Source organism: Bos javanicus, chromosome 9 (genome assembly GCF_032452875.1).
Source record: "Bos javanicus breed banteng chromosome 9, ARS-OSU_banteng_1.0, whole genome shotgun sequence".
NCBI classification, from domain to species: domain Eukaryota; kingdom Metazoa; phylum Chordata; class Mammalia; order Artiodactyla; family Bovidae; genus Bos; species Bos javanicus.
Genome location: NC_083876.1, coordinates 90,981,216 through 91,007,952, shown reverse-complemented (window position 1 = coordinate 91,007,952; position 26,737 = coordinate 90,981,216). Strand labels below are relative to the sequence as shown.

Genomic DNA, 26,737 nt, shown 5'->3' with positions numbered 1-26,737 from the left:
TAATTATTATGCCAAAATTATAGGTTCCTTTAAAAATAATTTTATGGCCATAAATTTGCCTAAATTAGGTAAGTCAGTTAAGCAAGTTTCCTCTACTAGATGAAGAAACTCATGCAGGGAAAATAGAGATGTTGATGTAACATGATACTTCAGATGGAAGGGGATACACAGACTGTAGCCCACCAGGCTCCTCTGCCCATGGAATTTTTCAGACAAGAATACTGGAGTGGGTTGCCTTTTCCTCCTCCAGGGGATCTTCCTGACCCAGGGATTGAATCTGCATCTCTTGTGTCTCCTGCATTGGCAGGCAGATTCTTTACCACTAGTGCCACCTGGGAAGCCCCTTTATTGGTTGATTATGCAGGGAAAATAGAGAAGTTAGTATAAGTAACATGACACTTCAAATAGAAGAGGCTGTAGTGCAGTGTGGGATTGGATGGTGTGCATCTTTTGGCAAATCTAATGACTTCATGATGAATGCATAGGACAGAGTTTTTGGGGTAGAGCCAAAAGCAGAAGCAGAAGTGGGGTGTTAAGAAAATATAGTATAGACTTCCTGCCAAATAGGGAATGTGGACAGTGGTTTCCTGATGCACATTAAGAAATGGATGTCAAGGCAAGTTGTATTATAATGATAGAGAAATTGAGTGAACTAGACAGCTCCTGGAAGAGACACCTTACTAAAAACCAGGACAACATACTAATTTTCTGCTTGATAACAATTTCATATTCCAGAGGGAGAGAAGGCAAAGAGCACTTTTGTTTTGATGCTCCTTCTAAATGAGGAAATCTTTGCTAATGATGAAAAATGGTGGATAGTTTGGGAGACAAGGGTGCAGAAAACCAAAAAAGAAAATGAAAATTATAGTCGCTTATGCAACCTAGGAAATTCACTATCTAAAACTTGCAGAAAGAGGGAAGTCTGATTTTTTGCACATGAATGGGTGTGTGTTTGATAATAGAATATGAATAATCACGGTGAATATAGGGAAGAACAATAAAGAGAATAAATGTGCTTCAATGGAAAATTTTTGCAAAGATTAGATATAAAGCTGTGTGTCAATTCAATTCAGTTCAGTCAGTTGGTCAGTCATGTCCGACTCTGCAATCCCATGAACTGCAGCACACCAGGCTTCCCTATCCATCACCAACTCCTGGAATCCACACAAACCCATGTTCATGGAGTCGGTGATGCCATCCAACCATCTCATCCTCTGTCGTCCCCTTCTTCTCCTGCCTCCAATCCCTCCCAGCATCAGGGTCTTTTCCAATGATTCAGCTCTTCGCATGAGGTGGCCAAAGTATTGGAGTTTCAGCTTCAACATGAGTCCTTTCAATGAACACCCAGGACTGATCTCCTTTAGAATGGACTGGTTGGATCTCCTTGCAGTCCAAGGGACTCTAAAGAGTCTTCTCCACCACCACACTTCAAAAGCATCAATTTTTCAGCACTTAGCTTTCTTTATAGTCCAACTCTCACATCCATACATGACCACTGGAAAAACCATAGCCTTGACTAGATGGACCTTTGTTGGCAAAGTAATGTCTCTGCTTTTGAATATGCTATCAAAGTTGGTCATAACTTTTCTTCCAAAAAGTAAGCGTCTTTGAATTTCATGCCTGCAGTCACCATCTGCAGTGATTTTGGAGCCCAGAAAAATAAAGTCAGCCATTGTTTCCATTGTTTCCCCATCTATTTGTCATGAAGTGATGGGACCAGATGCCATGATCTTAGTTTTCAGAATGTTGAGCTTTAAGCCAACTTTTTCACTCTCCTCTTTCACTTTCATCAAGAGGCTCTTTAGTTCTTCTTCACTTTCTGCCATAAGGGTGGTGTCATCTGCATATCTGAGGTTATTGATATTTCTCCTGGCAATCTTGATTCCAGCTTGTGCTTCCTCTAGCCCAGCATTCCTCATGATGTACTCTGCATATAAGTTAAATAAGCAGGGTGATAATATACAGCCTTGACATACTCCTTTCCCTATTTGGGACCAGTCTGTTGTGCCATGTCCAGTTCTAACTGTTGCTTCCTGACCTGCATACAGATTTCTCAAGAGGCAGGTCAGGTGGTCTGGTATTCCCATCTCTTTCAGAATTTTCCACAGTTTATTGTGATCCATACGGTCAAAGGCTTTGGCATAGTCAATAAAGCAGAAATAGATGATTTTCTGGAACCCTCTTCCTTTTTCCATGATCCAGTGGATGTTGGCAGTTTGATCTTTGGTTCCTCTGCCTTTTCTAAAACCAGCTTGAACATCTGGTAGTTCACGGTTCACATATTGCTGAAGCCTGGCTTGGAGAATTTTAAGCATTACTTTACTAGCGTGTGAGATGAGTGCAATTGTGCAGTAGTTTGAGGATTCTTTGGCATTGCCCTTCTTTGGGATTGGAATGAAAACTGACCTTTCCAGTCCTGTGGCCACTGCTGAGTTTTCCAAATTTGCTGGCATATTGAGTGCAGCACTTTCACAGCGTCATCCTTCAGGATTTGAAATAGCTCCACTGGAATTCCATCACCTCCACTAGCTTTGTTCATAGTGATGCTTTCTAAGGCCCACTTGACTTCATATTCCAGGCTCTAGGTGAGTGATCACACGATTGTGATTATCTGGGTTGTGAAGATCTTTTTTGTACAGTTCTGTGTATTCTTGCCATCTCTTCTTAATATCTTCTGCTTCTGTTAGGTCCATACCATTTCTGTCCTTTTTCAAGCCCATCTTTGCATGAAATGTTCCCTTGGTATCTCTAATTTTCTTGAAGAGATCTCTAGTCTTTCCCATTCTATTGTTTTCCTCTATCTCTTTGCATTGATCTCTGAGGAAGGCTTTCTTATCTCTCCTTGCTGTTCTTTGGAATTCTGCATTCAAATGGGTATATCTTTCCTTTTCTCCTTTGCTTTTCACTTCCTTTCTTTTCACAGCTATTTGTAAGGCCTCCTCAGACAGCCATTTTGCTTTTTTTGCATTTCTTTTTCTTGGGGATGGTCTTGATCCCTGTCTCCTGTACAATGTCATGAACCTCCATCCATAGTTCATCAGGCACTCTATCAGATCTAGTCCCTTAAATCTATTTCTGACTTCCACTGTATAATCATCAGGGATTTGATTTAGGTCATACCTGAATGGTCTAGTGGTTTTCTCCACTTTCTTCAATTTAAGTCTGAATTTGGCAATAAGGAGCTCATGATCTGAGCCACCGTCAGCTCCTGGTCTTGTTTTTGCTGACTGTATAGAGCTTCTCCATCTTTGGCTACAAAGAATATAATCAATCTGATTTATGTGTTGACCATCTGGTGATGTCCATGTGTAGAGTCTTCTCTTGTGTTGTTGGAAGAGGGTGTATGCTATGACCGATGCATTCTCTTGGCAGAACTTTATTAGCCTTTGCCCTGCTTCATTCTGTATTCCAAGGCCAAATTTGCCTATTACTCCAGGTGTTTCTTGACTTCCTACTTTTGTATTCCAGTCCCCTATAATGAAAAGGACATCTTTTTTGGGTGTTAGTTCTACAAGGTCTTGTAGGTCTTCATAGAACCATTCAACTTCAGCTTCTTCAGCGTTACTGGTTGGGGCATAGACTTGGATTACCATGATATTGAATGGTTTGCCTTGGAAATGAACAGAGATCATTCTGTGTGAGATCAAAGCTGTGTATACAGGATATTAAAGGAGGTCACGGGCAAAAGCACACAGGTCACAGATCTGTAAAGACAGAATCAGGGAAACTCAGGTTTAGAGTATCCAAAATTTATGAGAAATTTTAAAAGAAAAAATGCATGTGATTATAAGCATGTGTATGTGTTATTTGGGAAAATGGCATGAAAAGAAAGAATTAGGACTGTTGAGTCCTTGAGAAAGATAATGCAGGGTTTAATTGTGATTAAAAAAAAAAAGTAATCTTCTAGCTGGAAAGCGTTTATCTTATATGTTTAAGAGGAAATGGAAATTAAGATAATGAGAGCACCTAAGGACTTCAAATGAATAAATTGATTCATTGAAACATTCATTTAATGTTCACTGATTACCTCTCCTGAGTTTATTATGTGTCAGCCACCTACTACGTAGGAATTGGAGATTTAATGGTGAGTTGAAACAAGTCAAAATCTCCATGTCTTTAAAAAAAAAGTATGGCCTTGGATTTTTGAACAAAGATGGCAAATCTGATTAGCCAAGGACTAATGCATTATCCTGGAACTCCCAATCTAGGGCTCTTAACCGTGTAATATGTAACCTGCTTCCCCTTTGGTTCTGGGCACAAGTGGATTCTGTTCTTGGTGGGAACTGTTTTTGGGTCTTTCTCATTTCATGAGCCATCATCCTCCACCCCTTGACTGAATCAGCTCAGCTCTCCTTGTGTGTCAGTTTTCCTGTTATTTTTATCTCACAGCCATCAGTGTCTGGCTGGGAACGCTTAATATCTCTCTCAAGCATTTCTTCCAGCTGCTTTTCAGTGGTTACCCTACTTTATCTTTCCATTTAGAAAATTAGTTCCATTTTCTGCTGTCATTTGTTCTCTAAATAATATGTAGCACCAGAGACCTATTTTTATGCTAGGTGGTTTTGATAGGCCTGACATATTTGACCTAATGACATCCCAAATTACCCTTCATTTCCATTAAAATAACATGTATTGAGCTGCGTGTGCTGAGCTCTCTGCTTGGTGCTGGGGTACTTAGAGGAGGAGCCGACCACCTGGTGGGGGCAGGGTGATACTTCTAAGGGACTTTTATTGATCCCGACATGATAGGTATCATTGAAGTGGTGTGTAAATAGTGCTAGTTCAAGAAACTAGACTCTACGCATTTGAAATTTTATTATGTGCACAGTAAAAAAACACTGTTCTTTTTTTTGTTGAATTGTTGTTATCTGATAGTATGTTTCTCTTGCCTCTGATTTTCTCTCTTCTGAAGGGAAGCAGCAGGATTTTCAAAGCTAAAGCTTCACACAGAATCAAAAGGATTAGCTCATTAAGTTCTGTCTGTTTTAACACCTAAATGTTGGGTTGGCCAAAAAGTCTATTTGGGTTTTTCCAGAAGATGTAACAACAGCCCAATATGTTCCCATCTTCGCAACACTTGCCCTCCCCCTGCTCACTGGGCTCTTTGCCTCTCTCTGCACTTGTCTCCTCCTCACCCCTCAACCAACCTCTACCTGCCCAGCAACAGCCAGGGTGAATTTGCCTACACATAGACGTGATTTTTCTACTCATCTTTTCCCATCTGTTCAATGGCTTCCATTGGCTTTCAGATGAACTTTGTACTTTCCAGCATAATTTACAAGGCTCTTCGTGATGTGACTTGGCCCCTCTGAACACGGTTTCCACCCCCAAATCCTGCCATCCTCTGTGTGTGGTCCAGGCCTCCTGATTGTACCTGCATTACTGTGCCACATCCTCTTATGCATAGGTCTTTATCTGGAGGCCCGGCTCTGACTCCTCAGTTTTAGGTCAGCACTGTGATGGGGTGAGACCTTGTTATCCTTGCTCAGTTCTCTTTCCTCTGTGTGCCCTGGAAGCTGTGTTAAAACTTTCTTGCCACTGAATTGCTGGTCCTTGGCACTGAGTAACTGTGCAGTAAGGGGTGGTTGAATAAACAAAATCCATAATCTACCAACTTGTGACCTGAAAGAAAGCACTCGCCTAACACCTTTAGGATCTGGGTCAAAGATTTTGGGGAAATTTCCACCATTATGATTATATTTGGTACAATCATTAAACATCCATTGTGTAGTTCGTATAAGGCTTTCCGTACATTATACTGTGCTTCTTCATGTGGCTCAGTGGTAAAGAATCCGCCTGCCAATGCAGGAGACATAAGAGACTTGAGTTTGATCTCTGGGTCTCGAAGATCACCCTGGAGAAGGAAATGGCAATCCACTTTAGTATTCTTGCCCAGAAAATCCCATAGACGGGGGCGACTGGTGGGCTACAGTCCTTGGGGTCGCAGAAGGGTCAGACATGACTTAGCAACTAAACAACAGCAAGCAGCACGATACTGTGGTCATTCAGCATTATACACTAAATCAGTATGCTTAGCTTTCTTTTATGATTCGTTTATCATTAAATAGATAAATAAATAATAATGACTAGTATATGAGTCTTAAAGGCTGGATTACTAAAGTCTCAGATTTCAGTAACAGCATTTTAGCTAAGGAAGGAAAGCAGCCTTAATTTAAGGATGACAAGGCTCAGAGAGAATGTGACACAACATCTTGTTTACCGTTGTACACAATTCTTTTACCTAAAGCTTTCAAGAATTGCTTTCAGGGATTGCTCTAGTGGGGAAGAAATGTCACAGTTCTCTTAGATCAAAACTTTATGACAGTGTTTTCTCAAAAATTGTTTAAAATAAATTTCCTTCCCTAAATGTTTCCTGGAAAAAAGAAATGCCAAGGGAAAACTTTTTCCTGAAATGGAAGTCTCTGCATAGAAATCTGGAGAAGGCAATGGCAACCCACTCCAGTACTCTTGCCTGGCAAATCCCATGGATGGAGGACCCTGGAAGGCTGCAGTCCATGGGGTCATGAAGAGTCGGACATGACTGAGCGACTTCACTTTCACTTTTCACTTTCATGCACTGGAGAAGGAAATGGCAACCCACTCCAGTGTTCTTGCCTGGAGAATCCCAGGGACGGGGGAGTCTGGTGGGCTGCCGTCTATGGGGTCGCACAGAGTTGGACACGCCTGAAGCGACTTAGCAGCAGCAGTCTTAGAACTACAACTACTTACCTCAACATGGGGAAAAAAAAAAATCTAAAAAATACTGAAAATTAAACACCTCCATTAATGCTATTAGGGTTTCCCTCGTAGCTCAATCGGTAAAGAATCTGCCTGCAATGCAGGAGACCCGGGTTCGATTACTGGAAGATCACCTGGAGAAGGAAATGGCAACCCACTCCAGTATTTTTTTTTTTTCCACTCCAGTATTCTTGCCTGGAGAATCCCACGGACAGAGGAGCCTAGCAGGCTGCAGCCCATGGGGTCGCAAGAGTTGGACACGACTTATCGACTAAACCACCACCACCCATTAATGCTATTGCTTATGGTATTGTTAAATGCTCCTTATAAATACTAAAATTGCATGGGAATGATAAATATCACATTCGGTTTAGTGTAACCTGGGGTGAATGAGAGGGAAATGGAAAAGGGAAGTTGTATATCATGTATTCATATTTCATTCCCTTAAAAATAAAGTAAAAGCTAAGAAAGAAAAGAAGGAAGTGAGAAATGTGTACTCAGTGAGTTAGAATATGAACAGCTGAGACTTTTGATATCATGTAGTTAAATGGCTTTTCAATTTCAACATCCGACTGTCAGTGAACAAGTGTTTGTCTATAGTTTATTGCAGGAGAGATTATAAGCACAGGAGCATAGTTTTGAAAACACGTGTAACAACCTCTGTCTTTTGGCTCTAGGACTCCTGTTACTATCATGTCTCCTCTTTTCAGTCAAGATTCTGGAGAGACTAGTCTTTAGTGCTCTGTTAACTTCTTAAATTCCCATTACTCTCCAACCCACTGAAATTTGTTTTCTAGCCAACACAGTGATGAAACTGTTTTGCCAAGGTCTCTAGTAATTTTTTCTTTCTCTTTTATACTGGTGAGTGTTTGATGGTTTTGGCTCACCTCTCCCTTCAGTCTTTCCCTCACTTCCATGACAATCCCTCTCCTGATTTTCTTGTTTTCCTTTGCTTGTCTGCTCTGTCTCCTGGCAGTCTCCATTCTTCTTAGTTCTGTGTAAATGCATTGGTCTTCCTTTGGATTTTGACTTCACTCCTTTTACATCCTACACATCTGAGTGATCTTACCCAAACTCAAGATTTCCACTCTCTATATGCTGATGATTCCTAATTTTACATCTTTATTCCAGACTTCTCCCAAATCTCTAGACTCATAAATACTATATATGTTATTTTCCCATGTGTCTTATATACATCAAACTCAATATGTTTACTATGGATATATATGTATTTATTTATAAATGCTGCTGTGTTAAGTTGCTTCAGCCATGTTTGACTCTGTGTGACCCTATGGACTGTAGCCCACCAGGCTCCTCTGTTGATAGGATTCTCCAGGCAAGAATACTGGAGTGGGTTGTCATTTCTCTACTTAAGCCATGTTCTCTATCAGTTCAGTTCAGTTGCTCAGTCGTGTCCGACTCTTTGTGACCCCATGGACTGCAGCACGCCAAGCCTCCCTGTCCATCATCAACTCCCGGAGTTTACTCAAACTCATATCCATCAAGTCGATGATCCCATCCAACCATCTCACCTTCTGTCATCCCCTTCTCTCACCTTCAATCTTTCCCAGCATCAGGGTCTTTTCCAATGAGTCAGCTCCTCGCATCAGGTGGCCAAAGTATTGGAGTTTCAGCTTCAGCATCAGTCCTTCCAGTGAACATTCAGGATTGATTTCCTTTAGGGTGCCTTGGTTGGATCTCCTTGCAGTCCAAGGGACTCTCAAGAGTCTTCTCCAACACCACAGTTCTCTATATTGTCATTTATTCCACTGATTAAGCTAGACAGTCTTTCCCTGACACGTTTCTCTCCCTCACTTTCCACCTTCTAGCTTCCTCCTCCTCACCCTCCTCTCCTTGTCCCTCCTTCTTTTTCTTCTTCTTCTTTTTCCTCTTCTCCCTAGTTCTTCTTTAATTTCTCCAGTTTCTCTTCAATGTAGAAAGTGCCATTGCATCCAGCTTCTCCTCAAACTTCAATCCCTGCTTTTCTGTTCTCTTACTTTATATAACATCAACAACCAAAGCAAATACCTTAAAGGTTACTACTTTGTGAATTTTATTCTTAAATATATGTATTTTACCATTTCCTTTTGTGACTTTGGGCAAAACACTGAACCTTGATTTACTTCAGTTTTCTCCTCTGACCTAAATGGTGGGAAGGAAATCTAAAAAAGAGGGGATGTGCATATACATATGACTGATTCACTTTGCTTTATGGCAAGAGACTAATGCAACACTGTAAAGCAATTATACTCCAATAAAAATTAATTAAAAAATTTTCTTCTCGGTAAAATATGCATTATAATAATGTCTAAGCTGTAAATGTGACAATTTAGTCCAAGTATTTATGAAAAGACTCACCCTGGCTATGGCAAACACTATCTAACTATAAGCTTTATGTTTCTTGGTTATCATTGTTTTCAATTATTGTCTATTGTTATTATAAAGTCTCTTATCTATCTTCATTTTTCACTATCAGAGAGTTTCTTTTCATATTAACTTAGTAATATTTAAGGTAGCTAGTCTTCTGAAAAAAAGTAGCAAGTTTTTCATGTATTTTTACAGGTGAAATTTTAATATTTAAAGCTTGAAAATTCTCTTTACAAAATTGAGTTTAATTTGCCAGGAAAAAGGAGAGATTTTTTTTTTTTTATAGGGGGGCAAATGTGTTTTGTAGAGAAACTTCCTAATGGTTTTATCAGCTGGAGCTGGCTTGGCCCTAAAAAATTTAGGAATTTTTGTGGCTTGGTTAATGGAGAGGGAAATGGCAACCCACTCCAGTATTCTTGCCTGGAAGATCCAATGGATGGAGGAGCCTGGTGGGCTATTGTCCATGGGGTCACAAAGAGTTGGACTGACGGAGTGACTAATACTACCCTAGAGCTTTGAGGCTGTTTGTGTCCTTTGGCTCAGGCTGCTGGCCACTTAAAGTATTGGTAGCTTAAAATTGACAATGCTGTGAGGTTTTATACCATGGAACTTGGGAAAATGGTGCAAATCAGGACCCATCATAGCCTGCTGCTGCTGCTGCTAAGTCGCTTCAGTCGTGTCCGACTCTGTGCGACCCCATAGACGGCCTTCTACCAGGCTCCTCTGTCCCTGGGATTCTCCAGGCAAGAACACTGGAGTGGGTTGCCATTTCCTTCTCCAATGCATGAACGTGAAAAGGGAAAGTGAAGTCACTCAGTTGTGACTGACTCTTAGCGACCCCATGGACTGCAGCCCACCAGGCTCCTCCATCCATGGGATTTTCCAGGCAAGAGTACCGGAGTGGGGTGCCATTGCATCATAGCATATCACCGTGTAATTTTAAGACACGATCATTGTGAAGTTTGATGTAATGACAAACTATTTTATGGTGAATTTTAATGTCACAGGTAAATTGTACCTTTTAAGATTTAATTGCTATATAAATTAGAAATCAGTATAATAATTACCCTTAACTTGGATGTGAACACCATCATTCAATATCAGAGGAGGTCCATTTGTATATTTTACACTGGTTCCTTTGTATATTTATACAGCATGTGTTTTTGAGCGATTAATGACCAAGTGAATTTTTTTAACCCCCCCTGCTTAAAAAGTAAAAGAAAAATACTCTTTTTCAATAAAAAGGAAATATGTATTCAAAAGAAAAATTTCCTCAAATTTTAGAGCCGAATTAGGGCAAATTCAGAATTTTAAGTTTTACCTACAATATCCCAATAGGAAGAAAATCTTGTGAGAAAAATACCTTATTAGGCTTCAGATATTTGTTATGAAGAGACACAGGTTCAATCCCTGGGTCAGGAAGATCACCTGGAGCAGGAAATGGCAAGCCATTCCAGTCTTCTTGTCTGGGGAAATCCCATGGACTGAGGAGCCTGGCGGGCTGCTGTCTATAGGGTCACAAAGAGTCAGACATGGCTGAGCATACTTACACACACATTTGTTATAATGGTTATAATTCCCTATAAAAAAAAATGGTTTCATAAAGTGCTCACTGTTTGCTTGGCTTTTTCTCGCTCATCTAGTGGAATAAACCACATGTGAGATCTTTTTGAAACTGACGAGCTCGTGGGTTCCACTTCCTGTTGTGAGGAGTTAGACATATCTCAAACTTACTAAAGTTCTCAAGATTGTTTTCATTCTTTCATGTAAACCAATTTAGGTTTCAAGTTCATGTCGATCAAGTGAAAATGCAATTCCCACTAATTTATTGTTCCTGTAATATGCAGCTCAGCTTCTGGTTGGGGGAAACAGTTTGAACACTTACACAGATTTTATGATCATTTGCCTTAGGAAAAGTTCTGTCTGAGGCGTAGGGCTGACTCAGTGACTAAACTCCTTGCCCGCGTTTTAAAAAAAAAGTCTGAATAAAGTCCTGTCGGTTTTGGGTGCTCAGCCTGCTTGAGGTATCGTCCAGCCTAGAGCCCCACTTCTCATTAGTCCAGGTGCAAGAATCTAGCATAGACCGAGGCCTGTTTTGGGGCCATGTTGAGACAGAGTGTGCAGTTTGATAGAGGGTTTTCTCTAGAACCAGCCATCAGCTTGTATGGTAGAACTGGAAAGACCTTGTCAAATTGTGCTGTGCTGAGTTGCTTGAGTTGTGTTAGACTCTTTGGAGTGGACTCTATGGACTCCATGGACCATAGCCCACTAGGCTTCTCTGTCCATGTGATTTTCTAGGCAAGAATATTGGAGCGAGTTGCCATTTTCTCCTCCAGGGTATCTTCCCAACCTGGGGATTGAACCGATGTCTCTTACGTCTCATCTCCTGCATTGGTAACAGGAGATACCTTTATTCCTAGTGTGACCTGGGAAGCCTGCTGCTGCTGCTGCTAAGTTGCTTCAGTCGTGTCCGACTCTGTGCGACCCCATAGATGGCAGCCCACCAGGCTCCCCTGTCCCTGGGATTCTCCAGGCAAGAACACTGGAGTGGGTTGCCATTTCCTTCTCCAATGCATGAAAGTGAAAAGTGAAAGTGAAGTCGCCCAGTCATGTCCAACTCTTCTCGACCTCATGGACTGCAGCCTACCAGGCTCCTGCGTCCATGGGATTTTCCAGGCAAGAGTACTAGCCTATAATTAATGGATGGAGGAGATTCACCTGCTCCCAGTCAGGAGGGATGGAGCGTGGGCTGCCTCCCTTCACGGATACTACAGTGTCCTCTCCTACTTTCTGTTCCTTTCTAAGCTGCTCTTTTTGTATCAGCTAATGTGATTGACCTTGTTCAGATGTGCCAGAATGGTCTAGGACTGCCTCTGTCCATAATTCCCTTTTCTTCCTACTCCCTGGTGGTTCTTAATTTGTCTTGAGAGCTTCCTGGGGTCTCCTGGACCCCAGATTCTCTTAAATTATTCCCACTGTCTAAATTGACTTACTCTCTTCTTTTTCAGTCCTGGCTGTCAGCTAAGTTCTAGCTATCAAAATAAAATACATTATCTGAACAAGATATTTGGGTTAAAATATTTTGTTAATGGGCTTTGCCGAACTCAGAAAAAAGCCCAGGAGAAAGAACATTGGAGAGAATAGTGGGAATTTTAGATCAGGATGCAGGTCAGTGTGGGAGGTATCTTATGAAGTAGAAATGACTAGAATTTGGTCAAAAATACCTACATTTTTGTTGCCTGTCACGACTCTAACAGGTCTTCTCTTGCCTAAAATTTAGGGCAAATATTGCCTTTGTCATGTCCATTTTTCAAAAGAATGATTTCTTTCTTCAAGAATAAAATTTTATTCTAATATTTGTAAAACAAAAAGTTAGTATGAGGTTTCTCAGGAAATACAGTTTAAGGCACTTTAACTTCATCACTGAAGTTAAATGATTAGAGAAATACATCTGAGAGAAATACAAATCCTACCTATCCTAAAACTTGATAGGAAATTTTTGTTTATTATATATGAAACATTTGTTTACATCTATAATCATATAATATTACCATGCATACATAAAGAATTTTTAGTTTTTAGTGCATTTTTGTGTACAACCATATTAAATACTTATGAGACTTATGGGATTGGCTTTATAAATATCTTGATTTTACAAATGAAGGAAGTTGGTTTTGAGTGCTAAACTGACTTTTCCCTGGGTAACACAGCTACTAATTACAACAGCTGTAAGTTGATTTCAGGTCTCTGGATTTAAAAATCCCATCTTACTTCCACTCTGTCACATTCCCTCTTCAAAAATATAATAGAGCCATTGTAATTATTAAAGCAATAGTTAGATACAGAGGATATTAGCCAGGTGCATCTAGAATAACTTTATAAGCTCTTGTAATAGAATTGCATATCAATTTTTAGAACTCCTCTTCGATTATTTACATTTTTTTTCAAATTCTCCACTCAAAAGATTATGTCATTTAACCCTGACTGAATTCAGCTTAGATATAATGGAGGAAAAAAAAAAATCTCACACACATACAGAGCCAGTTGAAAGATTTTTTTTTCTGTTTTTGTTTATAGTCTGATGATTTTACTTGAATTGTTTAAAATGTACTGTGAAAAATGTATATTTCAGATATAGTATCTTTTTTCTAATTTGAATCTTAGAAGAGCTGGTATAAAATAGAAATTGGTAATTAATTTATCTTCCATAAGACAATATGTGAATTAAACCTGGCTGCAAATCAGAATTTCCCAATAAGGAGATAGGTACTTACACCTCACCAAAAGAGGTTGTGGAACTTCTTTTTCTGGGATGGTTAATTCATGTGGTTTACATGCAACCCGATGGAGGTAGCAGGACCATGAATTTAGTAGTCTGATGTAAACCTGTAGTCCTGTGAGACTGTAATGGTTGTCTTCCAGGTTTATTTAAATAATTGTTGCTCTTTAGAAATGGCACAAAATAAAGCATGCTATAAGTTTTTCTTCTCTCACAAAGAATAAAAGGGGAGATATTTTTATTATTTTTAAGAACTTGAGTGAACGCTATCCTGTCATAACTAAAGTGGTAGTGAGAAAGGTGGTTGTGGGTGGAAACAGGAAACATTAGTGATAAATGCTGTGTTCCGTAGTTTTCAGGTGCAGCCAGATGTCTATTGATTCTAATTAGCACATTTTGTGCCTCAGCTAGTAAGCGCCCCTTTAGCTCTGCTGGGAGAGTCGTTTTTTTTTTTTTTTTAGCTTCCATCCTGCTCATAAACACTGCCACCTCCTCCCTCCTTCTCTCTTTACAAATGTTACAACACAATCAGAAATTTCCTCTTTTCTCTCCTTTCTGCATTTCCAGCAGGTTCCCTTGCGTCAGAAGCAGAGAAAGAAAACTCAAGGTAATTAGATCTTTTGTTTCTTTATCCCCTATGTGTGTGTGTGAGTGTCGTGTTCTCCTGGATGTCTTCTTTGGGATCCGATGTTTGTCTGTCTTAATGCTAATACCAGGACGTGGATGGCAGATTAATGTGGGGTTCTTGTTTTTGGATCGATTTTAAGAAATGATGGCTTGCTGTTCATTTGGATTAATCCCCCGTGGTATGTCAATAGAGCTTACAAAGACTGGCACTGAGTCGGCAAGTGGCTGTGTTTCTAGGTGGGCATTAACCCTTTTCCATCTCTTGCATAACTACTGCTATTATTGTTGCAACAAGCTGGTTAGTGCAGTGATGTGCCTGCCAGAATCATGATTTTCATGTTTTCAATTTACTCGATTGAAGAACGTTCTTAGACTTACACCTGTATGTGTCTCACTGTTTCTTTGATCTTGTCCCTTCTAAGCACCAAATGAATGTTTAAAAATAAAATCGGTAAATTACTTTAATTTTCACATTTACTTTGCATAGATCTTGGTACAAAAATCCAACTTCCTGAAGGTAAACAGTGTACAGTTCCCTTTCACTCTGTCTTATAAATCAGGGTACAACGTTACGTACTTTTTCATGTACTTGTTTGCAGGTTTTTTCAGCATGAGTCGAAGGAGGATATCATGTAAAGACCTGGGGCATGCTGACTGCCAAGGGTGGCTCTATAAGAAAAAGGAGAAAGGAACTTTCCTAGGCAACAAATGGAAAAAGTTCTGGGTGGTCCTGAAGGGGTCGTCGCTGTACTGGTACAGCAATCAGCTGGTGAGTCCACTCTCTTCCTTCTCTTCCCTCTTCAACAAAGGGTGGGTCAGAGATCATGATGGAGCAGGTGGTCCCTATGGGAAAGATCATTTCAATTTCTGGGACTTGGAATAGAGCAAATAAACCAATAAGCTCTAGAAACTGTTTCTGTGGATACGTAGGTTTTTCTGTTGTACTTGGAGGAGAAAACCATCCCGCTTGACTAATCTTTGGTTGGAGAGGAGCATCCCAATGTATACCTGTCTTGAAGGAGGATTTCAGGGCCTGTTAATGTTACTCTGCCATGAGAGATGCTAATCATTTCAGGATTTCCATGGACAACACTTGCTATGGACACTTGACATTGCTAAGATCTCTACTAAAAAAAGGGTCTCAACTTAAAGAAAAGTTGAGGGTATAAACTGATTCTGTCCACAGAAGCTGTTTTCATTTTCCCTCCTTCATTATTTTCTTTTCCTCTGACCTTCTCTGTGGCTGGAGTGGGCAGGAGTTGGTTTTGGAATCTCTAACCTGTGTGCCAACATTGTGTCGCTGACTGTCATCTCTTGTTCTTTGGCATGTACGCTGATGGCTTTAAACTAATGATCCTTGGACAAGTCTTGATAAGAAAGTTGCCTAATTTATCCTGTAATAGGCAGTGTACTTTTGAGATCTATTTTGCAGGCAAGTTTTCTGTTGGAAAGGGCTGAAAATAAAGTTATTGTTAAAATGTGTAATGATCAAAATTTAAAAAAAAAAAAAGTGTGCTGATCCTTCCTGGCTTGAGGCATTCTGAAAACAATGATGTTGTTGAATATTGAGCAGAGACCTTTCACAGAAGAACTCTCTCCACTAACCCCGAGTAGCCAACTGCTGATCTAAGGAGAGCTTGTTTCCCGTTTTGGTTGAGTGAAGGTCAGCAATGGATGTCCTTTAATCTATTAAGGGGAAATCATTTAAAAATTGACCACAAGCCAGAACAGTTCTTTTTATATGACACCATTCTTTTAAAATATCTTGTGTATGCCCATCTCTTGAGCAACAGAGCTTTAGGGCAAATAACTTTATAAATGTAAAATAAGTGCCCTGTGTAGTTTGAAGGTGAAATTTTCAGCTAAGAAATCTACATTCACTGGCCACTAATCGAAAACTTGTGTATCCACGTGACCCAAGGACCTGTCCTGTAAGGGTCTGGTTAAACTGCACTCAAATCCAATTCCACTGCCCTGGAATCAGCTCCCTCTCTTGTGCTTCTCTCTGTACGCCCCCTCCTCTGTCTCCTGCTCCCAAGTTTATTGCTTTGGTTTCACCCAAAACCTGGTACAAAATTCTTCACTGAGTTTTATAACAATATATATTTTTGAGTTTTAGCAATTTTATTAAAGATTTGGGAGGTTCACAAGTAAGAACCACCTTGTAGAATATGTAATCCTCCACTGTCTCCTTTTCACTCTTTTGTTCTCTCCTGGATACATTCATCTCTCCTCTAGCATGGAATGGTTTCATCCAAATTAAGGCAACCTTGGGCTGGGCTCTCACCTTCCACCCTAAGGGGTTTTTCCTAAACAAATACAGCGTCCTTCTTCTTCTTCTTCTTTTTTTTTTTTTTTAATGACAAAGTTTAAGATTTGTTTACTTTAAACTTTCAAAGATGCAATACAGTATTTTTTACTATAATCACAGTATTGTACATTACATCCCTATGATTTATTTATTTTATAACTAAAAGTTTGTACTTTTAGTATCTTCACCCCTTTTGCTCACCCCTCAATCTCCATTTCAGACAGCCACCACTCTGTTATCTGCATTTTTGAGCTTAGGTTTAAAGATTCTACATAAAAGTGAGAGCATATAGTATTCATTTTTCTCTGTCTAATTTATTTCACTTAACATAGTGCCTTCAAGGTCCATCCATGTCGTTACAAGTGGCAGAACTGCATTATTTTTAAAGCTGAATGTGTGTGTGTGTTAGCAGCTCAGCCATGTCCGACTCTTTGCGACCCCATGGACTATAGTCTGCCAGGCTCCTCTGTCCATGGGATTCTCCAGGCAAGAATACTGGAGTGGGTAGCCCAGTACCCACCTGGGATCTTCCTGACCCAGGGATTGAGCCCAAGTCTCTTGCATTACAGGCAGATTCTTTACATCTGAGCCACCAGGGAAGCCCGTTATAGCTGAATAATATTCTACTATTTACATATCTCAGTCAGTTCAGTTCAGTTGCTTAGTTGTGTCCGACTCTGCGACCCCATGGACTGCAGCACACTCACATCCTTTTAATCCACTCTTCCATCGATAAACATTTGGACTGTTTCTGTATCTTGGCTATTGTAAATAATACAGCTTCCTTCTTAATGAAGGTTAATAAATTAGGGTTAATATAATTTTCTGCTTCTCATTTATAATGTTTCAGGCTTTTGCTTTTGGCTAGTTGTGGCAAGTTATAGTCTGGATCTTTTATGAAATGAGACGGCTTACTAATTTACTTTTTAATAGCTCTTTAGGAATTTTCTGAGACTGTTGGGAAGATTGGGTGCTGATGGAGCATAGCACATCTGTGGGAAGTAAAAAAGCTCAGATATAAGCCTGGCATTAATTTCCTTGTTCAATCGCATTTTCCCTCCAATATGTTCTCGGTGCTGTTCCGGTCTTCATAGAATTGAATCCCCTCTGAACCACACATGGTTACAGAGTTGGCTTATTTGGCCTCATCAGTTCATTTGGCTTGTTTCTCTTAAGGGAGCAATGAATTACCTATTTTAGGCATTAGGAATCTCATGCTTCCACAGGGACTAACACTGTTGACAGAGACTTGATGCGGAAGAGGAAAAGGAGGGACCATCAGACCCCCTCGAGGCCCCCGTCCTCAGTTGCTGTCATACAAACACATAAAGCAATACTCAGGGAGCAAATGATGAATTCGAGCAGAAATAGATTAGCAACATTGAATGGAGATAAACTTACTGTTATCTGGCCAGAGAATTATCCTATTCAGCTAGTGGTATATAACAGAACAACCCTTTCAGCTCCCTAATTCTATGCTGTATTATAGAGGAGTCATCTCTACACACACACATACACACACACACACATACACCCTGACATCTTAATTATATGTTTGTTTGGGGGGAAAAAGTCTACTCAGTGAATACTTAATTTAAGAGTCATAGTCCTGCCATCCGTGTGAATATCAACTGTGAAGTAAGAGCCAAACACATACGCTCAGGCTGAGAACATTTATTTACTTTAAGCCACTCAAGGAATTCAGACTCAATAAAGTAGCTCCCAAGGCATCTATGCTTATGAAGAAACTTCTTTTTCTTCTACCTTCCCTGTTGCCCATTCTTTTTCATACGGTAATGAAGCTGATGGTTTCGTAGCCAGAGTCTCCTCTTATCAAATGCCTGCCAAATGCCAAGGGAGACTCGAGGTACCTTTCCTACATGTTTTTTTTTAACTCCTCCAAAATACCCTCCGAAGTAGCAGTTGTCACCTATTTTGAACATTGGGAGAAGGCCGAGACTCAGGGAACTCACGCACATTCTCCAGGTGATCAGAGTCCTAACGGAGGGAAAACAGATCCCCTTAAGCCCCTTAGACGTCTCAGCCCCAGGTTTTGTCCTATGCCAACCTGACTCCATGCAGGGACCAGGACAAACTTGGTTCCGTGTGGTTCCCCGCTATTGTCTGCCTTCAGAGGGGCTCAGAAGGAGCAACTCTAGAAGTGAAACGTGAGGCTGGGCTTATGTGCAAGTGCAGCTGCTGTTGTGGCGTCCCTCTGCTTGTCGCGCTTGTTACCTGACAACCTGAGGAGACGCCACTCTCACCTCTCTCAGGGTTTTGTTATCGTCGTTACCTAGTAACCGACACATGGTGTACTTCCTTCTTCCACCACACTTTGATGCTTTAAAAAATGCTACGCAGATTTTCTTGAGAAAGGTCAAGTCCAGACATTCATCTATCGCTTTTCACACCCCATCTTACTCGCATAGAATCTCATGCTGCACACAAGAATTTATGGCATGTTTTACAAAACCATATTCAAGTTGAACAGCCTTAAAAATCCAGGCTGTTTAAAATCTTGGATTAAAGTCCACACAAGTGCTTTTCCTTGCCCCTGAAGTACCAGTTCATTTCCTGGCTACTGATAATCTCCTGGCCCATATCTGTCTTATTCTCCCTACCCTCTACACTGCCACCCAAGCTGCAACTGCAGAACTAATTTTAATTCTTTATTAATGGCATGTATGCCAGCTCTCTCTTTAAGCCTTTGCATATGCTGTTTATTGGCTCAGATAACTCTTTGTCTTCATCCTGTAAAGTCTTTCTCCCACTCAATCCCATCAAGCTTACTCCTCCTCCTAAATCAAATTTTAGTTTGAATAGCTGATCCTCTTAGTGTCCTTACCTTTCCTCTGACCCAGATTAGGCCACCTCTTCTGTGCCCACGGCAGCCTATGCTTAATACTTATTACACTTATCTTCCTCTTTTGTACATCTTGTTGTGTGTGTTTAGTCTCTCAGTCATGTCCCGCTCCATGTGACCCCGTGGACTGAAGCCCGCCAGGCTCCTCTGTCCATGGAATTCTCCAGGCAAGAATACTGGAGTGGGTTGCCATGCCCTCCTCCAGGGGATCTCCCCAATCCAGGGACTGAAGCCTGATGTCCCATATTGCAGGCAGATTCTTTACAGTCTGAGCCACCAGGGAAGCCTGTACATCTTGTTAGTCTTGCTGTTTTCCACTACTGATAATAATCTCTATAGAGCAAGACTGAGTATATCTTTAGCCCCTTAGGCGGTGTCTGACACTTACTAGGCACTCCTGTTGTATTTGTTGATTTTATAAATAAACAAGATTTAGGAATCACCAGCATTTATCTTACCCGTGGGGGTTTTGAGAAATGGGCTGGGGAGTAAAGACGGCTTTTGATGGAAAATGATTTTCCAGTAAAATAACATCTATTAAAAAAAAAAATATATATATATATATAGTCACACCTAGTCATGTCTGTTCTTAAAAATACAGGACAAGATCCAATTTGAGATTTGCTAGAAGGTTTCCATGGTCCCAGATGGGTCCCACACAGCTGCTTGCTCCCATTTTGTTAACGTCTTACTAGAGTTTATTTTATTAGATTCTTTCTAACCATGGCCTCTGGCTGAAAACGAGGGTTTATTGATCCAGATCACCAGGTTAGGGCAGAAATGTTGAAAGAGAGAAGGAAGACTTCCCAGGGAATCCCCTCCACTCGAGATTTTCACCTGGATTCCAGGCACATCTGAAGACTGATGTTTGGGATCAGCATCTTCTCTCTGGAAGAGAACAGACAAAGTTTTGAATTATTGTTTTCTTTCAGGCGTGTTGCTATGAAATAGTGACAGGATAGGTCCTGAAGATGTGATTACTTATTGGTGAAAAGTATCATATTTTTTCAGCTTTAAGATTTCCCCTTTTGCTATAACTTATTTTTCTTTTCTAAGAATTCTTCATTAAAAGTTTGCATAGTTCCTTGAGAAATATGTTGTGGATTTTATTTATACCCAAGACTGATCATATGGTAAATATTATATATATATATATATTATTTTGTTATATAACCCACTTAAAATCAGTGAGGTTCTTAAACGTTTCTGCTCACAGAGCATTTAATCATTTTGGTGGCGTATCTTCTTACTTTATCTAAGAGCATATGTGAGCTATCAGAATTCATCAAGGGAACATATGCATTAGGCTAGTATAAAACTTGGAGGCATTGCCTAAACAATTTAGGCTTTAATTACAAAGCACAGTTTAATATTAATTACAGATAACAGATATTAAAATTCTCTTTCTAAATGAGCCAAACATGAAAAGTTTATCATCTATCCTTCCATTCATCCACCTACCCACCCATTTATATATCCTCTCATCAGTATTTATTGAGACTTAAAAATAATTTGGACTAACTAGTAGATGTAGATGTTATAAGTGTAGAATTACAAATAAATGAGAGACTGCAATTCTTCACTCTATTAAAAGCTTAGAGACTGGTGCACACAAAAAGACCTGTGTAAATGACATGATCAAAGAAAAATTGGTGAAGAAATGGCTCTGAGAGTGAGAAATACAGATGAATTCTATAAAATTCAGGGTAAAGGGAAGTATTTTGGGTTGAATGTGGGAGAGTTCTGCCAAGCAACTTTTATTCCTGAAAGATTCTTCTCCCTTTCTATCTAGGAAGGTGTGTTTTTCCTTATCTCATCATTTCCCAAAGCTGTGTGATTTCCTTGGTCAAAGAAGCTAGCCTTCTTTACTGGATAAATCTAATTTTCACCAACAAAAAAACATTGTTCCTGTGGATTGCAGTGAATTTAGAAAGTCTTCGTGGAGAAGATCAGCCTTGGAAGACAGTTTTTATTATTATTATTATTTTTTTTAAGGACAGAGGGTAGAAGGGTGGGCATTCCAGTCTGGGGACTAATGTGAACAAAGGAATGAAAATATAAATGAACTGTGCCAACCCATTGTGTTAGGCATTATACTGAATTCTCAGAAACCCTGGCAAGATAGAGTTTATTATTCCCATTTTTCAAGGCGTTTAATGCAGCTGAGGGAATTTAAGTAACTTGCTCAAACCTGCTTAAGGAGTAAGTGGCAGGACTGGAATTCGGAACAAGATCTACCAATACTAAAGTCAGGCTACATGACCTCCCCGTTGAGAGGTGAGCCAGGATCAGTAAGTGTGGCCCCAAATGCACATGGTAGGGATGTGGATTTGGTCAGTAGGCAGTAGGGAGCCACTGCAGATTCTTGAGTCTGAAGATGACCTCATGAAATTGGCTTATGAAAATACCAACCGAACAGTAATATAGGGGCTATGTGCTGTGCTGTGCTCAGTCGCTTCAGTCGTGTCTGACTCTTTGCGACCCATGGACTATAGCCCACCAGGCTCCTCTGTCCATGGGATTCTCCAGGCAAGAATACTGGAGTAAGTTGCCATGCCCTCCTCCAGGGGATCCTCCCAACCCAGGAATCGAGCCCATATCTGTGGTGTCTCCTGCATTGTAGGCCTTTTCTTTACCCACTTAGCTACTTGGGAAGCCCATTAACACACTAAGACCCCCTAAACCTTTTTTCCCGTTAGCTCATGGTATCAGAAGGTGGAGAAGCAAACCTACAGATCTGTCTCTTGACTACCTTTTTAAGGCATGTGACTGGTTTGTTATCTGCTGCACACAGGCCTCCTGAATGCATGGTTTCTCCAGCCCAGCAGAGCCCCTTAAACTGCTGCTGTAAGTGACATTTGCAATAAGCAAGGGCACCAGTATAAAGACAAATACTAATGGAATAGTGGCAGAGCAGCATGTCACAAACTCCCATCAAGTACAGGACATAGAGTGAAGAACAGAACCAGGAGAAATCGTGTCAGAGCAGGGCTGGTAGGCAGTGCGAGTGGGCTGTGCAGGAGTGTCCTGTGTACCCACAGGAAGCCAAGAGATGCTCTCCATACCATGTTTCTACCAAGAAATGGGAAGAATGGGGTCTGACAGGAAAACATTCTATCCCTAAGTAAAAGCAGAGCTTGGTTCATGAACTCTGAATGCACATTTATGGCATAAAAGAATTTCAATTCTCTGTCTTCATAAAGCAAAAATCTCAAGTCTTTGTGATTGAGTTTCACGTTAACTGGCACTTTATTTTGCTTAAAACCTAAACGTTATCAGTTTGAGAAGAAATCCACTGTGGTAGATCTCCCCATTTTAATTCTAGGGTTTCTTCTTTTGATCCTTGGTAAAATATTTTTTATCTAAGAAACAGAATAGATACATGTATACATATTTAAAAACATGAACCACTGGAGAACGAAATAGGAAATCAAGGAAGATTTAAGTTCTGGGGGAAATCAAGAAAGATTTAAGTTTTGGCGGCCCTTGCTTTTTTTGTAAATTCTTTGAAGACTGTAGCAGAATAAAAGGATCACTGGCTCCGAGTCTCCTAGAGATAACAAGTAATGAAACTAAAAACAAGCAAACCTACCTACCTCCCCAAACAAAGTCACCTCAATTCCTTGCCCTGCCCAACAGTAAAAAACATGCATATCTTTAGTAGCAGTTCAGAGTTCATCTTTATAGCCTATCCGCCTCATCAGTGGAAGTTTAAAGCCATGATTTTTTTAGACTTCCAAATTTTTGTATATAGAATATAAACTTGTATTAGATGACAACTGATTTTTTTTAAAAATTCAGGTAGAGAAAGAAGCAATAACTTTTAACTAACACCTTCTCCATTTTTTATTACTGTTCAACTTGCTACCATTTAGCAAAAAGCAAAATTTTCATATTGTTTACCTCAAATCTTATTGCTTTACAATTGTGGCATACTCTCCATTAAAAATAAAAAGATGAAGCAGTCAATCCAGTGATTGATTTAACATGGCTTTCATTTGGAAAAGGGGGAGGGGAAAGAGGGAGTCATGACGAAGAAGAGACCAACAAACAAAAAAGGTAAATTAAACATACAATGGTTTTCTTTAAAGAAGAAGAAGAAGAAGAAGAAGAAAATGTTATTTTCAACAAAAGGGGGGAAAAGCATTGAAAAGCCTTGAGTCAAGCCATAGCCAAAACCATATTCTAAGTAGCTTTTCTTTTTTTCCCTGTCTTTTTTTTTCTTTTTTAAAAATAAAATCTCTTCCCAAACCATTATCACTTTTAATCTTCCCGGGACTGGGCTTCATCTTCAGTCTGGGGAAGATGATATAGGGGCTATATTGGAGATGATATAGGGGCAATATAGGATGATATATATAGCCTATAGGATGATATAGGGGCAGTATAGGGGCTATATTGGAGAATAAAGGAGCTTTCAGAGGGTCAGTTAGGAGATGGTGACAAAAGGCAGTTGTTGAAACGTGAACTCCTAGACTGGAGGGGAAACTAAAAATTTAGGACGCAGTACACAATAAGTGGGGCTTCCCAGTGGGTGTGAGTCATAGAGAACTGAGTGAAAGCTGCTCAGTCGTGTCCAACTCTTTGTGACCCCATGGGCTGTGCACTCCATGGAATTCTCCAGGCCAGATTCACTAGAGTGGGTAGCCTTTCCCTTCTCCAGGAGATCTTCCCAGCCCAGGGATCCAACCCAGGTCTCCCGCATTGCAAGCGGATTCTTTACCAGATGAGCCATAAGGGAAGCCCAGAAGTCGTAGAGAAGGGAAGCCAAGGGAAGTCATAGAGAACCAGCCTGCCAATGTAGGAGATGTAAGGGATGTGGGTTTGATCCCTGGGTTGGAAAGATCCCCTGGAGGAGGGCATGGCAACCCACTCCAGTATTCTTGCCTGGAGAATCGCATGGACAGAGGAGCCTGGAGGGCTACAGTCCATAGGATCACAAAGAGTAGGACACAACTGAAGCGACTTAGCATGCACTCACACAGTTAGCAAGGGAAAGGTATGTGGAGTGCTTGATATAGAACACAAAATATTTGAAGCTAAAATGTCTCCAAGTTTTAGAGCCTGGAGAGACTAGGAAAATAATATGAAAATTGAGGAAGGACAAATTTGTTGGTAAAAATATGCACTTAGACTCATTGTCAGTGACTTTTCTGGTTTATATTAGTTTTGTACATTCTTTGTATAAAATTACTAGGAAACCTATGTTCTTTAGTAGTAGAGTAACCATTTATTGATGCCTTTTGTGCTGCTGCATCAGTGATTCAAGGGAGCCCAGGAACCCCTGGGCCTCATACAGAAAAAGGTGAATCACCAACTCTTTATTTCATAAACGCTTTTGGTAAACTGGTGAGTTTATATGTTAATATAAACATATAACCATATATTAATATATGGTTTAATGGGCTTCCCTGATAGCTCAGTTGGTAAAGAGTCTGCCTGCAATGCAGAAGACCGCAGTTCAATTCCTGGGTTGGGAAGAACCGCAGGAGAAGGGATAGGCTACCCACTCCAAGTGAAGTCACTTAGTCGTGTCTGACTCTTTGTGACCCCATGGACTGTAGCCTACCAGGCTCCTCAACCCACGGGATTTCCCAGGCAAGAATACTCGAGTGGGTTGCCATTTCCTTCCCCAGAGGATCTTCCCAACCCTGGGATTGAACCCTGGTCTCCCGCATTGTAGTCAGACACTTTACTGTCTGAGCCAACAGGGGAGTCACACTCCACTCCAGTATACCTATTATACAGACCTTGCAGTTCTTTGAGAATTCAACCTGCCAGCCTGAATGTGACTGACTTTCCCCCTCACTGCCTGAAGGATTCCACGTGTCTGCAGGTTCAAGTAACCGTGACTATATCAGAAGTTTTCAGTATTCAGCTGCATATTTAGGTCATGTGAATTTTGGAAGATCTTAGGTTTGGAAGGGATTTTTCTTGGAATCGGTTTTATAAGAATCTCTATAGAAAAGACTAATACGGTTTTTAGATTAAACTGAATATACCTTTGCAGAAAATGTTACTTGAAAGCCTGAATTTCTCTTGTTATGAGAAAACTGCTCTGAAAGTTTCACTCAATATAGAGCACCTTTTTTTTTTTCCACCATAAGAAAATAAGAAATGGGTTAACTCTCCCTTTGAAAGAGTTGTTGATGTTTTCTTAACTTTTTTTAGTAATCAGTTATTAACATAGATTTGGGGGAAGATGTCTGAACAAGTTTAGCATAGGTTGAAAAAAAATCTGTAAGAATTTATATTGCAATCAGAGCTTATTATATTCTTTTTTTCCTTTTCCCCAGTATAATGGGAACACCTGAGGGCATATTTTTTATCTCTCTGATTTAAACTGTTTCTAGAGACTCCCCTGGCAGTCCAGTGATTAAGACTCTGGGATTCCACTGCAGGGGGCATGGGTTTGATCCCTGGTTAGGCAACTAAGATCCTATATGCTGCCCGGCGTTCTGCAGTCCATAGGGTCACAAAGAATCAGACATGACTGAACAACAATGCTGCACGGAGCAACCAAAAAAAAAAAAAAAAGAAGTCAGTGTTCAGCATTCAGAGTTATTCTCCGTGAATACTGGTGACCACCTTGGTCTTGGGATATCACTGAATGTATAGAGTAAATGACACACCCAGAAAGTGAAAAAAAAAGCCAAAAAAGAGAAAATTATGTCCCTGGAGCCTAGAACCAGTAGGCACAGAATAGGCACCAATCATTTTTTTAAATACAATTACTTAATTATCACATTACATAATTGTCAATTATTTATATAAATCAATTAATCAAAGCATGTTGAATGCCTGATTATTCCTGGAGTTCTACCAAACAAGATCCTTTATGAATAATGGGCTTCTAATTTGTTTGATCTCTGTATTCATTGTTTTGGCCAACAACCAGCTTCTGAGAGTGTCCCATACAGAATTCCAGTACTTAACAATGCTTCTTCAGTGAAGGCAATTCAAACCACTTAAGTAAAACGGATACACTTGTTGCCAACCCATGTTCCTGGAGTGTGTATGCGAAAGGAGAATGGGAAGGTGGATGGCAAAAGATTTTTTAGCAGCTGGAAGTGACTGGTTACCCTCAAGATGATGACTTGAGTGAAAGGAGAAAAACGAATTTAGGTACCACCTGAAAGCCTGCATTTAGGAATGACTGAAGACTTTTTGAATTCTTTTCCTTCCCTCATTATAATTCAGGCATGTGGAAAAGATCTTTAAAATGGATGCTTGGTTTAGGTTTAATGTATTTGTTGTCTGTGATACTATCACCATGTCTTAACATTTATTTTCCTTGGTAGGCCTCCGAATGCATTTCTAAAATAATGGTTCCCCACCCATAGCTTTATTTATTTATTAAAAATTTTATTGGAGTGTAGTTGCTTTATAATGTACTAGTTTCTATTGTATAGCAAAGTGAAGCAGCTAGAAGGTATACTTGGGATTTACATATATACAGTATTGATACTGGGATAAAATAGATAACTAATGAGAACCTACTGTTTAGCACAGGGAACTCTACTTGATGCTCTCTGGTAACCTAAATGGGAAG

General features: G+C 40.1%; 1 protein-coding gene across 9 annotated transcripts in view; it reads left to right on the top strand.

Moving 5' to 3' along the window:
* Positions 1 to 26,737, top strand: part of IPCEF1 (interaction protein for cytohesin exchange factors 1) — a 168,891-nt gene that overhangs the window by 77,172 nt on the left and 64,982 nt on the right. For 7 of the 9 annotated variants that reach the window (XM_061428380.1, XM_061428379.1, XM_061428377.1 and 4 more), the window contains 2 exons: positions 13,952 to 13,991; positions 14,611 to 14,780. In XM_061428380.1, coding sequence (XP_061284364.1) covers positions 13,952 to 13,991; positions 14,611 to 14,780 — 210 coding nt within the window. Of the gene's footprint in view, positions 1 to 13,951; positions 13,992 to 14,012; positions 14,249 to 14,610; positions 14,781 to 26,737 lie in introns of those variants that run through there. The other 2 variants (XM_061428382.1, XM_061428383.1) reach the window with 2 other exon arrangements.